Source organism: Oncorhynchus mykiss, chromosome 9 (genome assembly GCF_013265735.2).
Source record: "Oncorhynchus mykiss isolate Arlee chromosome 9, USDA_OmykA_1.1, whole genome shotgun sequence".
In the NCBI taxonomy this organism is placed as follows: domain Eukaryota; kingdom Metazoa; phylum Chordata; class Actinopteri; order Salmoniformes; family Salmonidae; genus Oncorhynchus; species Oncorhynchus mykiss.
Genome location: NC_048573.1, coordinates 32,595,775 through 32,619,397, shown reverse-complemented (window position 1 = coordinate 32,619,397; position 23,623 = coordinate 32,595,775). Strand labels below are relative to the sequence as shown.

General features: G+C 40.1%; 1 protein-coding gene across 29 annotated transcripts in view; it reads left to right on the top strand.

Moving 5' to 3' along the window:
• Positions 1-20,031, top strand: part of LOC110531933 (collagen alpha-1(XXV) chain) — a 356,708-nt gene extending 336,677 nt beyond the window's left edge. For 9 of the 29 annotated variants that reach the window (XM_036987814.1, XM_036987810.1, XM_036987806.1 and 6 more), the window contains 11 exons: positions 2,130-2,156; positions 2,746-2,826; positions 5,531-5,566; positions 5,736-5,789; positions 5,870-5,923; positions 6,081-6,107; positions 6,515-6,568; positions 11,654-11,740; positions 12,064-12,141; positions 14,451-14,489; positions 16,354-20,031. In XM_036987814.1, coding sequence (XP_036843709.1) covers positions 2,130-2,156; positions 2,746-2,826; positions 5,531-5,566; positions 5,736-5,789; positions 5,870-5,923; positions 6,081-6,107; positions 6,515-6,568; positions 11,654-11,740; positions 12,064-12,141; positions 14,451-14,489; positions 16,354-16,380 — 564 coding nt within the window. In that variant the 3' untranslated portion in view covers positions 16,381-20,031. The other 20 variants (XM_036987805.1, XM_036987804.1, XM_036987817.1 and 17 more) reach the window with 20 other exon arrangements.
• The last annotated feature ends 3,592 nt before the right edge of the window (positions 20,032-23,623 follow it).

The window sequence follows — 23,623 nt, the reverse complement described above, 5'->3', positions numbered from 1 at the left end:
ATGTTACAATCTTTGTCCCCATGTGCAGTTGCAAACAGTAGTCTGGCTTTTTATGTCGATTTTGGTGCAGTGGCTTCTTCCTTGCTGAGCGGCCTTTCAGGTTATGTCGATATAGGACTGGTTTTACTGTGGAAAAAGATACTTTTGTACCTGTTTCCTCCAGCATCTTCACAGGGTCCTTTGCTGTTGTCCTGGGATTGATTTCCATGTTTTGCATCAAAGTATGTTCATCTCTAGGAGACAGAACGCGTCTCCTTCCTGAGCGATATGTCGCCTGCGTGGTCCCATGGTGTTTATACTTGCGTACTATTGTTTGTACAGATGGACGTTTGGAAATTGCTCCCAAGGATGAACCAGACTTGTGGAGGTCTACAATTTTTTTTCGGAGGTCTTGGCTGATTTCTTTTGATTTTCCCATGATGTCAAGCAAAGAGGCACTGGCTTTGAAGGTAGGCCTTGAAACACATCCACAGGTCCACCTCCAATGGACTCAAATTAGGTCAATTAGCCTATCAGAAGCTTCTAAAGCCATGACATAATTTTCTGGAATTTTCCAAGCTGTTTAAAGGCACAGTCAACTTAGTATATGTAAGCTTCTCACCCACTTTAATTGTGATACAGTGAATTATAAGTGAAATAATCTGTCTGTAAACAATTGTTGGAAAAATGACTTGTGTCATGCACAAAGTAGATGTCCTAACTGACTTGCCAAAACTATAGTTTGTTAACAAGACATTTGTGGAATGATTGAAAAATGAGTTTTTAATGACTACAACCTAAGTGTATGTAACTTCAACTGTTTGTAAATGTGATATTTCCGTTTTATTTCAGTTTTTGTCAAATAATATATATATATATCAGCAAAAATGTATAAAAAACATTTTTTGCTTCATCATTATGGGGCATTGTGTGTAGATTGATGAGAGAAAAAAACAGGCTGCAACCTATCAAAATGTGGAAAAAAGTCAAGGGGTCTGAATACTTTCCGGAGGCACTGTAGTTGAAACCAGAATGAATCAGTGAAGAGCACACTAATCCAGTGTGCCAGTGGTCATCGAAGGTGAGAATTTGCCCACTGAAGTCAGTTACGACGCCAAACTGCAGTCAGGTCAAAACCCTGGTGAGGACGATGAGCACGCATATGAGACGGTTTCTGACAGGTTGTCGAAGAAGCCGGATGTGGAAGTCCTGGACATTGTGTTGTGTGGCAAAACTGCACATTTTTGAGTGCTGTTTTAATGTCGACAGCACAAGGTGCACCTGTGTAATGATCATGCTGTTTCATCAGCTTCTTGATATGCCACATCTGTCAGGTGGATAGATTATCTTGGCAAATGAAAAATGCTCACTAACAGGGATGTAAATACATTTGTGGCCAAAATTTGAGTGTCTCAAATTATGCTGAGAAATATGTTGCACACTGCAGTACCTATCATCCTTGGGCATAGACAAAAGTCAAGTAATAAAATTGTATGATTTTGTGGTTTTATATATCATAAGCAGTGTGACAAAAATGTATGTGTTCTGATTGTCAAACAAACTTGTCCTATTTTTGTCCTATCTTGTCCCAGACACAGATTAAGCCTAGTCCTGGGCTAAAAATATCCAATGAGAATGCTTATTAGTCAGGGACTAGGCTTAATATGTGTCTGGGTAACTGGCCCGATAACTACTATCCAAAGCCAAGTAGTCACATTTCATGATTTTATTTATGGTCAGGACTTGTCCTATCTGGAGTGTTAAGGGATTCTTGCACCTGAAATACTATGAGTCTGCAATCCACTTTTACTTATGGAAATCCGCTTTTCCCATTATCTGCATGTTCACTCAGCGATTTAGGGCTAGTTATCTTCCCAGTGTTATTCCACAACAATGCCCACATAAACCTACTTAGATCAAACAACAGAGGTACAGTAAAAGTTTATCATGGATCCACTAATAAGATAATGTATTGAGTTTCACAACCGTAGCTTCTTCTGAAGTGAACGCTCATAGCTTGCTCCTAATGCATATTCCTGAAACTGATATTTAGTAGGAAATTACATTAATTCCATGTCAAAATGTCATCAGGTCAAATGAATTGATAGAACTAATCAAAACACATGCATTTTCTTGATTCTGTTTTTCAGGGACCCCATGGCTTCCCTGGACCAAAGGTAAATCCAGATAAGAAAATTGCTTTTGCAATTTTGCAGATAAGACAGCTTGCTTTTGCTGTTATAAAATGCATGCAAAACACATTCAAATGTTAATAGTGTAACCATTAGATACATGTAATACCTTATTATACCTTTCCTTGTTAGGTACTGGCAAACTGTATACCATACTGCAAATTCCAATCTCCTGCACAGAAATCTGGCCTGTCATAGAATAGTTTGGCCCAATCCCAATGCTCTCTACTACCAAATGTTTCATGTAATTCTGCCAGGACAATTTGGCTGGAGAAAATTATATTTGGTGCATTAATAGAGCTATTAATGAATTTGACTCTGGGGCGTTAGGTAGCTCTCTAGCCCAGCACAAATGTGCTGCTTCAGCTAATCAAAGTTTCTATGAGCAGTTGATTAGTTGAAGTAGGGGTGTCGATACTGAGCTGGGACAAAAGCCTGCACACCTTATAGTTATCCAGGACCAAGATCTAGGGAAATGGAGCGTGCAGCAGTATGTGTCTACTGAATTCGGTCCATCCACGTATTGCTCATCCCCTGCTCCTAAGTCAACCTCTGCCACTCCTCTTGTATTTAGGGGGAGGCTGGGAATCATGGTCTGAAGGGAGTACGCGGGGAGTCAGGGCACAAGGGAGACAGAGGACCCCTGGGCCTCCCCGTAAGTACAACACTCAGTCCTCCATCCTGAGAAATCATCTCACCACCACAACCATGTCCTCCATTTTCCACCCCAAAACCATCTCCTCTGCTTTCAGCCCCTGGTCTATTTCCTGCTCTTTGTGTGCATTCCTGCACAGTATATATTTATTTGTGTCTCTTTTGTGTCTGTATCTGTCTGTCTTCTCCTGCGTTTGTCTTTCTCTCTCATTCGCCTGCTTGTGCCAACAGCATTTCAACCTGTGTTTCCCCAAGGATTTCTTTCATCAGTGGTGGCAAAGTTAGCGTACAGCGTTACAGGCTCTCCTCTTGGCAGCAGAGACAACATTTTGCTGTTTTAAAGCAAATTTACGGCAATTCTACACATTTTGCCATTGCTTATGCCGTGTTCTTATGCTATTTGATTGACTCAAATGTCATAATAAAATCAAAATCATGCAATTCTTTTTATTTTTTATTCTCCCTGACTGTCAAGTTTTAATTTAGTTCTCAAAGATGATCTTGTTTAAAAAAATATATATAGCTCCATTATCTTTTCTACATACTTTATACAGTTGAAGTCAGACGTTAACATGCACCTTAGCCAAATATATTTAAACAAAGTTTTTCACAATGCCTGACATTTGATCCTGGTAAGAAATTCACTGTCTTAGGTCAGTTAAGATCACTACTTTATATTAAGAATGTGAAATGTCAGAATAATTAGTAGAGAGAATTACTTATTTCTGTCAGCGTGTGTAAAAGAGGCGAAGTCAGCTGCAGGAGAGTAGCATGATGTAAACAGGCTCACTATATTAAAGTTCCAAAACGAGAGCAGAACATTAAAAAAATGCGCTCAAAAACACAGAGCATAAAAAAAGTAAAGCGCGTAAAAAGACACCACAGCAACATGAAACAATTACACACAAAACATGATGGGAAACAGAGGGTTAAATACAAGTAGCTTCATTGGAAACAACACAAGACAAAAGGAAACAACACAAGACAAATGGATATATGAAAAATGGAGCGGCGATGGCTAGAAAGCCAGTGACGTCGATCGCCGAACGAACAAGGAGAGGAGCTGACTTCGGCGGACGTCGTGACAATTTCAGCTTTTATTTCTTTCATCACATTCCCAGTGGGTCAGAAGTTTACATGCACTCAATTAGTATTTGGTAGCTTTGCCTTTAAATTGTTTAACTTGGGTCAAACGTTTTGGGTAGCCTTCCACAAGCTTCCCACAAGAAGTTGGGTGAATTTTGGCCCGTTCTTCCTGACAGAGTTGGTGTAACTGAGTCAGGTTTGTAGGCCTCCTTGCTCGCACACGCTTTTTCAGTTCTGCCCCCAAATTTTCTATAGGATTGAGGTCAGGGCTTTGTGATGGCCACGCCAATACCTTGACTTTGTTGTCCTTAAGCCATTTTGCCACAACTTGGGATGGTGTTCTTTGGCTTGCAAGACTCCCCTTTTTCCTCCAAACATAATGATGGTCATTATGGCCAAACAGTTCTATTTTTGTTTCATCAGACCAGAGGACATTTCTCCAGAAGGTACGATCTTTGTTCCCATGTGCAGTTGCAAACCGTAGTCTGGCTTTTTTTATGGCGGTTTTGGAGCAGTGGCTTCTTCCTTGCCTTTCAGGTTATGTCAATATACGATATAGATACATTTGTACCGGTTTCCTCCAGCATCTTCACAAGGTCCTTTGTTGTTGTTCTGGGATTCATTTGCACTTTTCACACTAAAGTACATTCATCTCTAGGAGCGGTATGATTTTTTTTCTGAGGTCTTGGCTGATTTCTTTTGATTTTCCCATGATGTAAAGCAAAGAGGCACTGAGTTTGAAGGTAAACCTTGAAATACATCCGCAGGTACACCTCCAATTGATTCAAATGATGGCTATCATTAGAGTCAATTAACCTATCTGTCACGCCCTGGCCATAGAGAGGCTTTAATTTTCTATTTTGGTTAGGCCAGGGTGTGACTAGGGTGGGCATTCTAGTTTTGGCCGGGTATGGTTCTCAATCAGGGACAGCTCTCTATCGTTGTCTCTGATTGGGAATCATACTTAGGCAGCCTGTTTTTCCACCTTAGTTGTGGGTAGTTGACTTTGTTAGTGGCCTGTATAGCCCTAGTAAGCTTCACGGTCGTGTTTGTTATTCTTTGTTTTGTTGGCGACATTTATAAATAAAAAGAATTGTTCGCTCACCACGCTGCACCTTGGTCCAGTCATTTCCCTAACGACGTTCGTGACACTATCAGAAGCTTCTAAAGCCATGACATAATTTTCAGGAATTTTCCAAGATGTTTAAAGGCACAGTCAACTTAGTGTATGTAAACTTCTGATCCACTGGAATTGTGATACAGTGAATTATAAGTGAAATAATCTGACTGTAAACACTTGTTGCAAAAATTACATGTGTCATGCACAAAGTAGATGTCCTATTAGACTTGCCAAAAATGAACAAGAAATGTGTGGAGTGGTTGAAAAATGAGTTTTAATGACTCCAACCTAAGTGTATGTAAACTTCCGACTTCAACTGTATTTGTGCATGTACAGATTTTTTGGAGTATCTGGTTTTAGTCGTAAAAGTTTACACTGAACATGAGTGTTTTCCCCCCTGTCCCAATAACAACCTTAAACAATAAGTGTTCTTTTCACTGTGTTCATCTTGTATTAATTCCGCCTTGTTCATGTCACTCATACATCCATAACGGCAAAGGGAGCCTCCGGCTTGGACAGCAAGCCTGGAATTAGGGTGAGTTTCATGTGAACCAGCGTCACCCCCTCCCCCCCACACATACTTTTCCATGAGGAAAGGTTGGGGTGGACCATATCAACATTATGGTACAGTATATGGGAATGTAGTCTGACCTGTGTTGTCTTACCTGAGGGTATTGCTTACGATTGTGTCCACCTCTCCACAGGGTATGGACGGGCCTGTTGGTTCCTCCGGTCCAGCCGGGCCAAAGGGGGACAGAGTAAGTGTGTGATAAATTATATGATGTAAGAAAGATTGCCTATGTTGTGAAAATGTGATGCCTATTTGTGCTTCTGCCAGGGTGAGAGAGGAGCTGCAGGTGAACTCGGGCCAAGGGGACCTTATGGACTTCCTGTAAGTGTGCTCTGATAAAAACAAAACCCCAGCCAACACACAATAGAGTTCTAATAACAAACACAATCTTATATCAGTCGTACAAGTTCGTAACTAGCTTAAAACATGTAGTACAGTATCTGAAAAAGCTCTTAGGTTATTCTGTGTTTACTTTCAGGGAGCAGCTGGAACACCTGGCCTTGATGTGAGTGAGGCAGTTTTGTCTGTCCCTGTCAGACCTGTCACATCTGTATCCTATATTGCATGCTGTTATTTCTTAATGTGTTCTTGAAGAGGAGTCATTTCATTTCATCATGAATGTACACTCTGTATCAAGTATAAGTCTGTCAAAATGACAGCACTAGTCTGTCTTTCTCACTGAGTACCTTCATTTCCTCCATAACGCACGTTCCCTTGTGTTCTTTTTGTATCTCTTTTATTGTCCCTCTCTCTTCCTCCTACTCTCTGTTCATCTTCTTGCCTTTCTAGGGTTGTAACATTGTCAGAGAGAGAAGTGACCCTCCTTGGATGTTCTATCTACACTGTTCCTAGATCAGGTCTTATTAGATTCACTCCCCAGGGCACCAGTACTGAACTAGTTGTATTTTGCAGGGGTTGCCAGGCTTAAGGGGAGAGAAAGGCGACCCGGGGGAAAGAGGAGAAAAGGTAGATCTAGATATGCTACCTTGGGGAATGAATGACACCCCCATAATTTTACGTAGGATTACTGGTGTCAATGGACAATGAAGGAAAGGAACTAAGCCTTTTCTTTACAAAGTGGATTCACCAATGAATATCTTTTGAAAATTGAATATCACTTTAATTGAGTGGAGTGGACATATGACAGTTGTTATGACAATGTGAAAGGAGTGGTATGGTATTTGACATAGCTGTAGTGAAATTCATTGGGTTATTGATGACATAATTCATGGGTCTCAGGATGCTTTCATAGTGCTAATGTGCTGTACAAATTGTATGAGCATTTGTATGAGTCATTATGAGGGTCATATGGCAAAGGTGCATAAAGATGTCAGAATTCAGATATGATGTTATTGTTTTACCACTGTCCACTTAGTTAATAAACTATGGCACGCAACATAGTTCAACGCGGCAATAAATAAGCACAATATAGTTTTTCGGTTTCTCAAATTGCCGGCATCTTGGAGCTAAAATTTGATTCATGTATACTTAGCTAATGACGACACAAAAAAAAGTAAAGGAGAGCAATGTACAATACAGGGATGAGGCATTTGTGGTAAGTGCACAGGTCCATCTTTATGCACCTCCACTATTAGATTAAAGTCCAATTAAAGGGACATGTCAATTTTGAGCTTCATATTAATCATCTCCAGCACCACCCCAACATCAACATACTGTATTTGAAAATGGCACGTTTCTATGTTTTGTTTGAAAAAAGAGGGAAGATAAGTGTTTCCAATGACATCATCGGTGTGCATCATGTGATTTTAATCAATTATGAGTAGGCATTGCCTACTAATTGTCTACTAATTGGTTGATGATGTCATTGGAAACAACTCTCTTCCTCTGTCTTTTTGACTACAAAACATAGAAATTCATTATTTTCACATTTGTTGATGTTGGGGGGATTCTGGAGATAATGAAAATGAAGTTTAAAAATTCAGACATTTCCCTTTAACTCTAAATTCCATTCTCAATTCTCTCAAATGTCAACTATTGTTATTCACCATTGAATAATTTGTCATTTCATTTATCAAAATCATTTCAATCAAATCACATTTTGAAGCCTCCAAAGATTAAAATAATGGGTCTTTACTTTTTTTGTAAACACTTACATTTACGTAATAAGAATCTGAACATTACAGCAAATTAGACTAAAAGTGAATTGAGAGGTCGTCCATTGACAACAGGCAGTTGTAAAATCATCTTTCTATTGGTTTTCTGCAGTTTCCATGCATGAGCATAACCCTTCTAACATCCCATGTTGTGTTCTTTTGCCTGTTGTTGACCCTGCTTGTAGACCTGGTCTTTTTAAATAGCCTGTATCATTGACCGTCTGTGTCCTTTTTCTGCTTTAGTGTCCCAATGAAACTGTATTACTTATTTTGCCTACGCCAAGCAGGGGCAACTCCAGTCCTGCTTGGTGTCACACATGTTCTAAACTGAAGACCATGAATAGTTAATTATTGGAGTCAGGTGTGTTAGCTGGGGCTGGGGTAAAGTTGTAACACCAATCAGGCTCCCAAGGACTGGAGTTTCCCATCCCTGGCCTACACAGTGCAATCCTAGCCTAGTGCGACCTATAATTTTTCACCTTAATGCTGTCACACAATCTCTGGCAAATATGAATGACTTAATTTGAATTTTCCATGTTCAATAAGCTTCTTCAGACCTAATGCATTCTGAAACCATATACAGTATATATTACGGTTTAATGTAGTCTACATCTTTTGGAAACATGGGTACCTCCATGATTCATGGTTGAGGCTTTTTCCATTGTAAATCAATTCAGGACAATTTTATTCAATACATAAATACTTCCTGAAAATACTTCTGATCAACAAATTGAATTTCAATGTACTTAATGAATAGACTCCGTGGGAATTAAACAGACCTCAACCCTGATTATGCACTTTTGTGAAAAGGGATAGAGTATTTGCTATTTCTAGTTGGTGGAATGGGGTGTGTTCTGTGCCTCTGAAGGTGTTTCCCTGGTACTCTTTCTCTTCCCTTGTGCCTTCTACTGTACGTCCCAAGTGATAAACTCTTTCCTCTCCTCTGCTCCTTCCCGCCGTCCCCCCTCCTCCTATTCTGAGGAATGTTCTGGACTTCCAAATTCCTGGTCCCTAGTTCTGGTACCTCTCCTATCTAACATTGACTACAGTATGTCTTCCCTCCCTCCCTATGTAAGCAACAGCTTCACTTTTAATATATCCCCCTTAATTTGCAGTGTCTTAATGTTCTCAGCTGACAATTGTGACCACTGTGGACCATTGTGCAACTGTGGTCTTTGTGTTGATTAATCTATTCAGGGCTAATTTAAACCGTGCAATAGGAACCTGTCCAAATGAGAGCTCCATGAAACATTTGAAGAAATACAGTGAGCTACAAAAGTATTGGGACAGTGACCCATTTTAGGTTGTTTTGGCTCTGTACTCCAGCACGTTGTATATGAAATGATACAGTGACTATGAGGTTAAAGTGCAGACTGTCAGATTTAATTTGAGGGTATTTTTTCATCCATATCAGGGGAACTGTTTAGAAATTACAGCAGTTTTCGTACATAGTCCCTTCATTTTAGGGGACCAAAAGCATTGGGACAAATTCCCTTCTATGTGCATTAATGTAGTCAAAAGTTTAGTATTTGGTATTTACAGTGCCTTGCGAAAGTATTCACCCCCCTTGGCATTTTTCTGATTTTGTTGCCTTACAACCTGGAATTAAAATAGATTTTTGGGGTGTTTATATCATTTGATTTACACAACATGCCTACCACTATGAAGATGCAAAATATGTTTTATTGTGAAACAAACAAGAAATAAGACAAAAAAAATTGAACTTGAGCATGCATAATTATTCACCCCCCCAAAGTCAATACTTTGTAGAGCAACCTTTTGCAGCAATTACAGCTGCAAGTTTCTTGGGGTATGTCTCTATAAGCTTGGCACATCTAGCCACTGGGATTTTTGCCAATTTTTCAAGGCAAAACTGCTCCAGCTACTTCAAGTTGGATGGATTCCTGCTGGTTGACTAGGCAATCTTTGACTAGGCCATTCCAAGACATTTAAATGTTTCCCCTTAAACCACTTGAGTGTTGCTTTAGCAGTATGCTTAGGGTCATTGTTCTTCTGGAAGGTGAACCTCCATCCCAGTCTCAAATCTCTGGAAGACTGAAACAGGTTTTCCTCAAGAACCATCCATCATTCCTTCAATTCTGACCAGTTTCCCTGTTCCTGCTGATGAAAAACATCCCCACAGGGATTTTGTTCTCGGGGTGATGAGAGATGTTGGGTTTGCACCAGACATAGCATTTTCCTTGATGGCCAAAAAGCTACATTTTAGTCTCATCTGACCAGATTACCTTCTTCCATATGTTTGGGGAGTCTTCCACACACCTTTTGGCGAACACCAAACGTGTTTGCTTATTTATTTTCTTTAAGCAATGGCTTTTTTTCTGGCCACTCTTCCGTAAAGCCCAGCTCTGTGGCGTGTGCGGCTTAAAGTGGTCCTATGGACAGATACTCCAATCTCCGCTGTGGAGCTTTGCAGCTCCTTCAGGGTAATCTTTATATTTTCTTTATTACCTCTCTGATTAATGCCCTCCTTGCCTGGTCCGTGAGTTTTGGTGAGCGGCCCTCTCTTGGCAGGTTTGTTGTGGTGCCATATTCTTTCCTTTTTTTAATAATGGATTTAATGGTGCTCCATGGGATGTTCAAAGTTTCTGATATTTTTTTAAAACCCAACCCTGATCTGTATTTCTCCACAATTTTGTCCCTGACCTGTTTGGAGAGCTCCTTTGTCTTCATGTTGCCCCTTGCTTGGTGGTGCCCCATGTTTCGTGGTGTTGCAGACTGGGGCATTTCAGAAAAGGTGTACATATACTGAGATCATGTGACAGATCATGTGACACATATTGCACACAGGTGGAAATTATTTAACTAATTATGTGACTTCTGAAGGTAATAGGGTGCAACATATCTTATTTAAGGGCTTTATATGAGCTTCATGCATGAACCACTTTTCTGTTTAGATTTTTATTTTATTTTTTGAAACAAGTAATGTTTTTCATTTCACTTCACCAATTTGGAACATTTTTCATGTCCATTACATAAAATCCAAATTAAAATCTATTTAAATTACCGGTTGTAATGCAACAAAATAGGAAAAACGCCAAGGGGGATGAATACAGTGCAAGGCACTGTATGCGTCGGTAACTCATCATTAATCATGATTCATTCAGAATTATCCATAATCATTGTAGCATCCACATGAATGAAGAAATGTTTAGAAACATATTCTATTCTCATTTACAATAAAAGTGCCTTCAAAATTACACAATACCTCATTTACCATTCATTTCTATTGGGCACAAAATAATCTGAAACAAAACCAAAACTAACAGCAAATACATCCAACACGTTTGTAGAGTCACAAGCTTGATTGTGTGCTAGGAATATGGGACCAAATACTATATGTTTGACTACTTTAATACACAGAGCCAAAACAATAACATATGTGTTACTGTCCCAATACTTTTGTAGCTCACTGTAAATTCATATTTTGTCCCGTCCTTTTGTAGTACTTTATTATATGGTATAGAAATTACCAGGTATAATGACAATTGACATGGTTAAATTGTAATGACACAATAATAATCTAATAATATATTAGGTTTCTTTGGAATTTATCAAATCAAGCACCGCTAGGCACTATTGGAACTAGGTGATTATATGTTCCAGAAAGTACCAAATGTTACCACATAAATAGGTAAATACCAGTGTAAACAGTACCGTAGAATAAAGTGGCAACGAAAAGTTTAATCTTTAAGGAGATCTATCCTTAAATGATGCTTAAATTGGCCTTGCTCTACCCAGGGTATGACATTTCGTAAAATATGCAATTTAGCCAACAATGTTTTGAGATTTCCAAATTGTGAATCAAATGAAGAAATAAAAGAAACACAAATGGTTGTTCTCGTTGGACTCAGAGAATATTCACCCTTCATCTCTGAGCGGAAAAATGATTGACCTGACTAAATTATTGTATCCACAGGGGGAGAAGGGAAAGAAGGGGAAAAAAGGGCCTAAGGGGGAGAAAGGAGAACAGGGTGCCCCTGGATTAGATGCACCCTGCCCATTGGTATGTCCAAGCTAAGAGTGATGTAAGACAGTTGGCCCCCAAAAAGGAGGAGCCGCCCTGGCTAACTTGGCACCCACTAGCCATGAAAAAGCCCCGAAAAAGCTTAAAATCACAGAAAATGATTTCTGTCCCTCATGAAGTCCTATTGGCAAGTGCTATGACCTGGGCAAAGGACCAGATATCCCACTGAGTACATTATTAGTGTCTGTAGGTCACAGGGTGGCTCCTTCTTCCCCTCGATCGTATCCCCTTAGCAGGGGGATGCATGGGGTGCTCCGTCCACATCTCTCCCAGTAACACTCCCAGGTCATCTTTATGAACAGGGGTTCCGGGGCTTTAAGGGTGAAAAGGGAGAACCGGGGCAACCTGGTCTGGATGGGCTGGATGCCCCGTGCCAATTGGTACAGTATTCCTCTTTTCCTTTACCTCTCCCGTGCATGCTACTGACCTTTGCCACTGAAAAATGACCAATGAGAAGCCACCGTTTTGCTTTCCTTACCCATGCATGGCTTTAGCATGAGGATTGGAGCCACCCACCCAGCCATCCATACCCCCACCAACTCCCACTCCAAATTACAACCAGCTCACATGCTAAATCACCTCTAGGTTTTTCAGACATTTATTATCTATTTTATTTCATTTTAGTTCAAAACACACTTCTTCCTGACTAACTGTCTGACTGCAAGCAGCCCTTCTTAACTACATGTTTATCAGGTACAGACCTACTGTAATCTGCAATTGAATGCCACTGTACGTAAATGTAAAGCACACAAGCAGTGGATCTGTTGATATTCTCCCTTGATATTCTCTAACTGAATCCCCCTCCCCGACTTTCTCAATCAGTGTACAGGGACGCTTTCCTATAAAAAAAAAAAAACATAATTCCTTAAATGGACTTCCCTTCCAAAGTACTTTAACATCCCTAGTTCCTAAACAGACTTTAACCATGGCAAGCTCCTTCAGTTCTCTTCTTTATTGATGTGTTTCCATGCAATGGCAACATGGACCTTACCTCTCCTACCTTTAACCCCCTCTACCCCTTCTGTATTTGTACCAATTGGGCACACCATGACCAGGGAGAGAAGATGTGAAATCAGTTATTGCCCCAGACCTTTCCAATGCCAACTCAAATTTGTAATTCTTGTTTGGTTTCGGGGAGAAGTGTTGTTATCTTGTGTGATTTCTGAGATGGTGTTAACAGATGTTGTGTAATGCATGGAACTGATGATTGCTTTTGTGCTAAGGGTCCTTCTTGAGTGAGTATATTAAGCTAGTTTAGATGCATGTTACTGTATAGTGGTATGCATCCACATATTATTCTTATCACAGAACAAATTACACTTCATGAGTGTAATATGTCAAATGTTTGCTCTATGTTTGCAATTTCACACATCTTTAGGAGTATAGACCCTACACAATGGCACATGGATTAATCATAACTTTGGATAATTTGATAAAATGTACTGAATATAAACCTAAGGGAGGACCATATATCATTGCATGATGAGATAAATGTCACTGTATGTAACCAGCATGAGTGAGAATTCATTGAAATGTGTTAAAATATTATCAAATGTGAGCATGCCATTACATTTTCCCATTACATTTTGGTTGAAGACAAGACAAGCCAATTAAACATGAAACATCTAAATTACACAAGTAATTCAATAAAACATAAGTGATATGTTAAATTTACTGGCAGATCTTTTAAATTATTATATTGATTAATGTACCATTCTCAACAACAAAAAACGTAATATTATCATGTCTGTCAATGTCTGTGAAGTAGTGTACTGTATTTCCTCTCTCACTTTTTTATTTGTATTTTATTTATTTCACCTTTATTTAACCTGGTAGGCTAGTTGAGAACAAGTTCTCATTTGCAACTGCGACCTGGCCAAGATAAAGCGTAGCAATTCGACACATACAACAACACAGAGTTACACATGGAATAAACAAAGCATACAGTCAATAATACAGTAGAACAAAAGAAAACAAAAAGTCTATATACAGGGAGTGCAAATGAGGTACGTTAAGGAAGTAAATAGGCCGTGGTGGCGAAGTAATTACAATATAGCAATTAAACACTGGAATGGTAGATCGGCAGAAGATGAATGTGCGAGTAGAGATACTGGGGTGCAAAGGAGCAAAATAAATAAATAAATACCAGTATGGGGATGAGGTAGGTAGATAGATGGGCTGTTTACAGATGGGCTATGTACAGGTGCAGTGATCTGTGAGCTGCTCTGACAGCTGGTGCTTAAAGCTAGTGAGGGAGATGTGAGTCTCCAGCTTCAGAGATTTTTGCAATTCGTTCCAGTCATGGGCAGCAGAGAACTGGAAGGAAAGACGACCAAAGGAGGAATTGGCTTTGGGGTTGACCAGTGAGATGAATGCCCTGTGTCTGTCAATCAAATATCTTCTATCGCTTGGTTATATGCCGATTGCATTCCATCACAGACATGATCATATTTTTGGGAAGCTAGTCTTGAAATAACAACACTGTTTTTGTACATGGGGCTTGTGCTGGAGAAATGTCGGTACACTTCTTCACAGACCTTGTACCACATAATCTGAGACTTAGAGGCACAACATCAAACAAACATTTGTGAACTAATATCAGTTCGGAGCAAAAAAAAAGCATGTTTGTTTCTGTCACCATTTTGTGACACTAACTAGTCATTTCTTCCCTTTCTTCTCCCCTTACTAGGGCCCAGACGGACTACCAATGCCTGGTTGTTGGCAAAAGGTAAGCATTATCTCAGTAATGTAAGCTTTTTAAAATCACAGTACACACACATAGTGTGCATGTCATATGCATGTATTTTTTTGTCGGTTCACATTAGAGGTCTTCACGGATCCACCTGTACCCGAATACCTGAGACCCAATACGGGACCCAAGCGGGTCCGGATCCAGAATTAGAAATAATGTCAAGGGTCTGGTCGGATCTGATATGATTGTCACGGGTCTCGGGTATGTGTAATTTTAACTGACTTGTCCGGAAGGGCCCATACAGACATACACACGACTGCTGTAGTAGAGAGAGAAATGTTATAATTTATACTGCTGCTCTTGCTTTTCAAGAGAGTGGAGCGTGGTGCGTGTAGCTTGTTGTTGATGTTAACCAATTATAAGTCATCAAGCTATAAGTCAAACAGGCTATAGTCATAGCGCCTCCATGTGTGGTTAGGAGATATAAATCAATAGAAGAGGGAATTAAAATGACGGAATTAAAAGTTAAAGGAGAAGGATAGGCTACGACGACCAAGAGCCAACAGGTAGGCTGCTACTTCATACTGTATGTGAATGGAGTTGTTGTTATTTGTAACTGTAGGATGAGAAAGTGCATGCATTGCAGCCTGAATTGGCTTAGCTAGCTAACGTCCACCGGTTTGATTCTGTCAAGACATGTACATGTACTAGGTTATTTGATCATAAATAACCTAGCTATGGTAGCTATTCCTCTACTATAGCGCGAGTCGGCTTGGTTTGGTTGCTGTCTCTCTTCCCTTCCTCCCTGCTCCCCATGTCACAAACTCACAGTACGGCCCCTCCCCTGCCTGCTAGAGCTGCACCTCTCTCTCCCTCCTCTCACACTTTATCAGCTCCAGTTAATAAAGTAGCTTAAAAAAATGACTTTTCTGCTGCTTCCCTCACTCGGATCGGATTGTACCAGGTCTTGATCCGACAAGTTCTATACGGAACGGGTCTAGTTGTCCTCGGGTCCGTTCGGAACAGGTCTCTATATTTAAAACATTTATTTATGCACATCGGGTACGGGTAGGAATGGTCCATTTCGGAACAGGTCCAATTCTTTGAACCCATGAAGACCTCTAGTTCACATAAATATTTGAGTGGTGTAAAAAATAAAAAATGTCAGGCCTAAAAATCCTTACCTAAAAATGATTCACCCCATTTCTTTCTTACCTCATCTCACTACATCGTTCTCTCTGTTGTTTTTCTTGCAGTGATCAATCTAACCCGAAAGCATGGTTTGTAAAAAAAAAAATTAAAAAAAATTGTTGTTGGGGTATTTATAATTATTTTTAGTGGAAAATATAAAATAAAGAAACCTATGTGTACAACGAAAAAGAGCAAAGGTCCATCACTCCTAACTGCTTCTACTCACCTCGCTCTGTGTCACTCTCACATCCGCATCTTGGAGTCCAGATCTTTGGCAATCGGCAGAACTTGCACACACACAATGATGTTTAGTCCCAGTCCTTGCATGACCAGAGTGCTCGGGCACAGATTGGAACGTCATGGCTAATTCGGATTCAAGGGGAGTAAGGAGGTTGTGACAACAGAGGATGAGGAGAAGGAGGCGTTGGAGGGATCTGAACTGGCTCTTAACAGCTCTAGCTCTCGCATTCACCATACATTAATGCCATACTACTAGCTTAAAAGACTCCATCCCAACAAAACACACGCCCCAAAAAGCATGATGACTGTCCTAAACTATATTTATATGTATTAATATACATATTTCATTGATGTGGTCGAATTGTATGGCTTCAGCAAAACACTATCTGGCTGTCATTCTTACATACTCAAAAAAGAAAGCTCAACATTTTTGGTTTTATTTGTTCCTTTTTCTTTTAATGTTCCAAAGGGAGTCACGCCTTGGCTGGTGGCTTGAAAAGAATTGTTCCCCAGGAAGTAAAGTTGGGTTGATTTTCTTTATTGTGGTGAGATCTGGTCAATAGATGCAGGTCTTCACAGATGCACTTGTCTTGAGTCCCAGGGCCCTTTCCCTGTCAACGGCCACTTGTTATTGAACTTGGAGAAGAGTGTTAGAGCTCAATGCACTGTGCACAGCCAATCGGAAATGAGCTAGGCTGACAAGGACTTCAGATTGAACAGACTTGTTTGGGATCCCTTGGAGTAGGGGAGACAGTGGGCCTCGGCAGAGAGATTACAATCATCTCTCCTGCCAATCAAGGAGTGCCTGCCTGTAACAATGTTGCAGTCACAACACTACAAGGTCAAGAGGGTCAATGGAATTCTGCCTTTTTAGTTGAAGTTTGTTTTTCTACTTACTTTAAAAAAAAGTTGTATGTATAATAGCCTTTGGTGCCTCAAGCTTTTGTTCATTCCTTTCCTTTTTAACCTGCTTTGAGTAATTGGAATGGTGTTTATTGCGGAATGGCAACCTCTTGTAAATTGTTGAAGTATAAAAGCACCTATTTTGCGCACTGTTAGTATGTATTAAACGTTGATATTACTGGGTGTTAATAATATGGCATGTACATTATGTATTCAAATGAACATAAGCTTCTGTGTAACAGAAAGGGAATTTCAGTTGGTAGCAAAGATGATTACACAGCATCAGCTTTTACACTGATTTGCAAACACCAAGTTTTATAATATTATAATAACACTTGTTCATTGCTGGCCATTAAGTGGAAAATACAGTCGGTGAGTTACAATGTGCTTCACTGCAAGTTTATTGTATCTTTACATTTAAATGCAGTGTTTATTTTCAGCAATATGTGTGCAACAATAAGATTTTTTAACATTATGACCTGGTAATTCAGTGTGGTACATTTGCAGGTAAAAATGCCTTTCGGAAAAATGCATCATTTTTTACTAGATAATTATTGTTTTTTCCAAATGTCAAACGGCAGTTTGCCTCAACTGGATCATGTCTCTACCACATGCAGCATTCTTCCTTTTCTCTCTCTCTCTATATATATATCTATTTTTTTTTACGCAATGTAAATGGTGTATTACATGGACAGGCTCAATAGGTAACACATTTCATTTCAGTTGAATGGCCCTGCTTCCATTTGTAACCCATAATTGTATTCATTGCCATTTACATCACATTCCATAGCAATTTGGAAATAAAATTGAGCCTGTTTCTTAATTTCATAATGCCAAGGATGTCCTAATTCTAACAATGCCCTTATGCACAGTGATATTTGATGCATAATGCTATTTGGAACAGTTATTGTATGATTAGGAATCAATTAGTACAATATGTGCCGGTTTCCCAGACACAGATTAAGCCTACTCCTGGACTAAAAAGCATTTTCGATGGAGAATCTCTATTGAGCATACTTTTTAGTCCAGGACTAGGCTTAATCTGTGTCTGGCAAACTGACCCTCTAGCCCCATTTATACCTGGTTCTAACTTGCGTCCTTTGTCCTGATCTTGTCCACATTCTGATTGTGCCCACATTTTTTAATAGGTGTAGACAATTAAAATGATGATCCATTGTGATCAGATCATCCTGCCAACCTCTGGAGGCGTTGTGTCTGGATATCTTACAAGTGTAGACAGATCTGTACAGAGAGACCAATTAAATTGTACATTTTCCTGTAAAATCATTGACCGGTGGCACCATTGATTGATTACATCAATATGTGTCTTAAAATAAATAAACACATATTATTTTTAAAGAATAACTGTGAAACAATTTCCATAAAGGAAGGGGCCAGGAAATCTGGTCACAATGCAGGCACAGTGGACGGATAACAGACACATTTTAATACAATGTGTAGACACATTTCTGGAAATGTGGGCACAATCAGAACGTAGACAAGATCAGGACAAAGGACCCATGTTAGCACAATGTATAAATGGGGCTTATATGTAATATCAGCACATGTCCACTCTATAAATGTGATATTTTTGTTGTTTTTGTGACAAGTTTGACCACTCCACCCCAACTGTACAGGGTTATCAGCTATGTCACAAAGTAAATAGTATGCGTTTGAACAGTAGGTCATCTGTTACAGTGTGGTGTCATTATGGTGCTATCATCTTGTTAGAAAAATCTCTAAAGAGTATTACCTATCCATGACAACCATAAGACAACAGAGGTTTCTTTATCATTTTTCATGTAACAGTTTAAAACATTTTGTGCATATACTTTTTATATTTGTCTCACTATTTTAAGTGTTACATTATTTATTTTTGTATTTTTCTTAAAGAAGGCATTTTGGTTTTTAACAGGCATTCCTTATAAAATGGGGGTAGCTTTTGAAGGTCCTGATACCGTTTTTTTCAGATTTTGTCTATTATAGTGGTGCATTGTCATTGAGATGTCACACAAGTACATTAGATGTGAAGGAAGTTTGTCATTATCATCAAATTGATGTATTGGTCAGGTATTTACAATGCTAGTTCACTCCCAATTTTGCAGGCCTTACCTTGGCATGCAATTGTATTCATAAAACAAGAAAGTGTTGATGGGCTTGGCTAAAATGTTGTCTGTCCCTGACAAGCAGCATAAATATGATAATATTGTTCTTTCTCTATTTCTCTCTTTGCATTGAATGTAGTTTGAATGTAGTATGTATAGTGAATTATAAATGTGGAGTTTAATATCTGCTTATTTGACAAAAGTGCAATTTATGCTTTGGTTGATATGTGCAGCATCAGAATGCAGATTAATAACAGTTACATACATTTATTATCAGGACAATATGTTAGTCAATTTGTCTCCCATGAAAAGTACCACTACACTGGCTTAGAAAAAATACAAATGTTTTGATTGACAAGTTACATTTTTAGTTACAAACTTGTAAATATAGGCTTTCTTGTTATCCATATTTTTAAGGCTTGATTTGAATTGATTTATTGTAGCCTCAATTGCTGTCCACAAATCATTTGCTCTTAAGTTGTTAGAAGTGTGATAGAAAACATATAATTTGTCTATGATTTGGTCTGTCTTTTATTTAGAACCTTCGTAAGATTTTGTACTACGATGGTGCTGTGTCTTCAGTTAACGTACAGCTGATTCTTCTTTGTATCTTTGTATCTTTGTTCAATTATATATTATGAAGTTACACACATTTAAAGGCTGGTAGTGGTTGGTCCCCACATAGTTGATACACACTTCTTTAACCCACCAAGTACCAGGCACCCACTTTTCAACACCACTTTTTTTTTTTTTAGTGGCAAATTTACCAGAGCCCTTTTTTCTGACATATATACTGACATTTCTTTTAACATCCTCCTTACACTATAGCCTGTGTCCCTCAGTGCAGTAATGCAACCTAATAGAAGCTGGAAAAGTAAAGATATAACTTCAATTGAACATAGTCTAAGTATTCTAAAACGTAAATGCAATAGCTAAGTCCATCTCACAGGTTTTGAATAACTTACATTTAATTTCTGTTATGTTTTTTTTCCTATTCTGCATTTGTATCACTCATTTTTTACAAGTTTGCAAATGAATACAATTTGCTTTCAGATTATGGATACTTCTGCACGCATTATTTCAAAACCATTTCATATGACTGTACTGTTGGAGCCAAATAAATGCAGTCTTTCAAATAACCTTTTAAAGTCTTAATGTACAGTCCTTTTAAGTCACTCCTGACAATTCTCTGAATATTAGGGCTTCAACAGCTCTTCTTGTACGTTATTAAATTTGACCACTGTTGTTGTTTCAGAGGCCTACACTATCACAATTTTAGAGTTTTGATTATTATGAGTGCCAATCCCTCATGAAAAATTACTAGTGTCACGTTCTGACCTTAGTTCCTTTGTTATGTCTTTGTTTTAGTATGGTCAGGGCGTGAGTTGGGTGGGTTGTCAATGTTCGTTTTTCTATAATTTGGGATTTCTGTGTTTGGCCTAGTACGGTTCTCAATCAGAGGCAGCTGTCAATCGTTGTCCCCGATTGAGAATCATACTTAGGTAGCCTTGTTTCACTTTTGGGTTGTGGGTGTTTGTCTTCCGTGTCAGTGTTTGTTACCACACGGAACTGTTTCGTTTATTCACGTTTATTGTTTTGTTCCAGTGTTCTGTTGTGTTTGATTAAACATTATGGACACTTACCACGCTGCACATCCCCTTGGGAGGGGCACACGGGGTGTGTACACAGGGAGTGTGGCGAAGTCAGGTAGGAGACCTGCGCCAACTTCCTGTGCTTACCGGAGAGCGAGAGGGCCCAGGCAGGCACCGTGTTATGCGGTGGAGCACACGGTGTCCCTAGTACGCGTGCTTAGCCAGGTGCGGTACATTGCAGCGCCTCGTATAGGCCGGGCTAGAGTGGGCATCGAGCCAGGTGCCATGAAGCCGGCTCAGCGCATCTGGTCTCCAGTGCGTCTCCTCGGGCCGGTGTACATGGCACCAGCCTTACGCATGGTGTCCCCGGTTCGCCAGCACAGCCCAGTGCAGGCTATTCCACCTCGCCACACTGGCCTGGCTACGGGGAGCATTCAACCAGGTAAGGTTGGGCAGGCTCGGTGCTCAAGAGCTCCAGTGCGCCTTCACGGTCCGGTCTATCCGGTGCCACCTCCACGCACCAGCCCTCCGGTGGAAGCCCCCCGCCTGTCCGGCGCTGCCGGAGTCTCCCGCCTGTCCGGCGCTGCTGGAATCTCCCGTTCATTCGGGGCCCATTGCTAGGGTCCCCAGTCTGAGGTCGGCGGAGAGGGTCGCCGCTCGAAAGAGGCCACGGAGGCGGTTGAGGAGGCGGACAAAGACTATGGTGGAGTAGACATCCACCCAGACCCTCCCCTACAGGTTTAGGTTTTGCGGCCGGAGTCCGTACCTTTGGGGGGGGGGGGGGGGGGGGGGGGGGGGGGGGTACTGTCACGTTCTGACCTTAGTTCCTTTGTTATGTCTTTGTTTTAGTATGGTCAGGGCGTGAGTTGGGTGGGTTGCCTATGTTCGTTTTTCTATAATATGGGATTTCTGTGTTCGGCCTCGTATGGTTCTCAATCAGAGGCAGCTGTCAATCATTGTCCCTGATTGAGAATCATACTTAGGTAGCCTGGTTTCACGTTTGGGTTGTGGGTGTTTGTCTACCGTGTCAGTGTTTGTTACCATACGGGACTGGTGAACTACATATTTCCTATTCAAATCAGAACATAATTCTCCCTTAATGATTACTGTGTAACTACTGAGCTTTTGGGTATATACTGTACTACTTAACCTACACATACCTACACAATTCCTACATGTTCACTAGAATTACTACGTATGCCTACATTACTGCTGTATGCCTACTCAGTCCTACTGAATTACTACTGCCATTTGTGTGTAGTGTTGTTTCAATACTGATCACTACTGACTGCTCCTGATCCTTTTTCATTACCTACATAAACCCTTTTGAATTACTATTGAAAACTGGCATATGTACTACTGTTTGCCTATTCAAATGACTATTGACATCTTGTTTCACTACTGTGTCACTCCTAGACTAGTGCACATGTTATTTCATCAAGTTTCTAACTGTAGTTATATCATCAAACAATAAATAAGATAATACAAACATAATTTTTTTTTAAATGTCATTAAATACATATTAAATTACATATTTACACTTTTTTTGTTAATCCCTTTGAGGCCTTGTCTTCATTTAGCGTTGACTTAACTATATTCAGATCCTCTGTTTTGTTGCAGCCACATTTCCACAAGCACAAGAGACAATCTCATAAGCCATTATCAGTCATCTGCTAACAGAGGTCACATAAGCCGTGGCAATTTTAGCACGTAAATATTGGTGGGGCAAACCAGCAAAGCCACTACACAACACAACACTAAATAATACATGAATTACACGATAATGGTTACAAACTGTGCCCACAAACGGTGCCCACAAACTGTTTGGGCTCCCGAGTGGCGCAGCGGTCTAAGACACTACATCTCAGTGCTAGAGGTGTCAAAACCGAGCCTGGTTTGATTCTAGGCTGTATCACAACCGGCCGTGATTGGGAGTCCCATAGGGCGGTGCACAATTGGCCCAGCATCGGCCGGGGTAGGCCGTCATTGTGAATAAGAATTTGTTCTAAAATGACTAGCCTAGTTAAATATTGGTTAAATAAATAAAACAACGTTTTGTCAACAGCAGAGTTCCAACAGCAGTCTCAACACGTTACCACTGCTCCACCTGGCTATCAGCGGAGCCTTGTCTGGCTGCCAAACAGTTCATTCAGCCTCATTTACTGTCGTATAAAAACTGTTGAAATTGCTGATTTGCTTAAAAACATGCGGTTTCTACTTACAATTGAGATGTACAAACTATGGCATGAAGGGATGACGAGCAGATAAGAGGCAATCCGTAATTTTGATCAAGACATTAGTGAGCGAGCTAGGACGGCCATAGTCAATATAACTATTTGTTCAGCACTTTTGAAATGTACAGCGACAGAATTCAGAACATGGACCATACTTAAAGTATTCTCCATGTACACCAAGTCAGAACCGTATGATAAATAAAGGTGACAATGAAAGCTCTTACAATATTCGATTATGACATTTCTCTAAAACAGGCTATAGGATACATGTGCACCACCAAGGCAGAACAGTAGGCTAAGTTATAAAGGGAAAAGGGACCAAATTATTAGGGTGAGTGAGGCACATGTGCTACTAACAGCTAACACAACATACGCTTAATATTACTTTCTTAGCTACAGTATACATATCTCCCTGGCATATTACATAATTTATGCAGCAGCATACAAAACATTTTTGGACTCACCTTGTTGTGCTGTGCTCACTTAAACAGGAAGGTGGCGCGGCGATCGTTCGTGGGCAAATTTTGTCATCAAAGTCTGGCATTCTCTGGATTTATAGTGCTTTCAAGACAACTGGGAAGTTGGAAAAAAACAAGGTCGAATCATGATGATGTGATCTTCAGGTCGGCGCTCTAGAAAGAGGCCCGAGTTCCCGACTTGCAATTCCGAGTTGGATAACCATTCAAAACGTATTCTCCCAGTCGGAGCTCTTTTTTTTCCAGAGTTCCCAATTGTCTTGAACTCACTGAAGTCTGAGATTTTCCAGTTCCGAGTTTCCAGTTGTTTTGAGCGCGGCAGAACGGATACTGGATTGACAGCATGGCCAATGTCGAAAGTTTTCCTTTTAAGCTTGGAAAAGTGACCCTTAAACCCAGACTTGGACTAGACACACACTCCCCTGAATA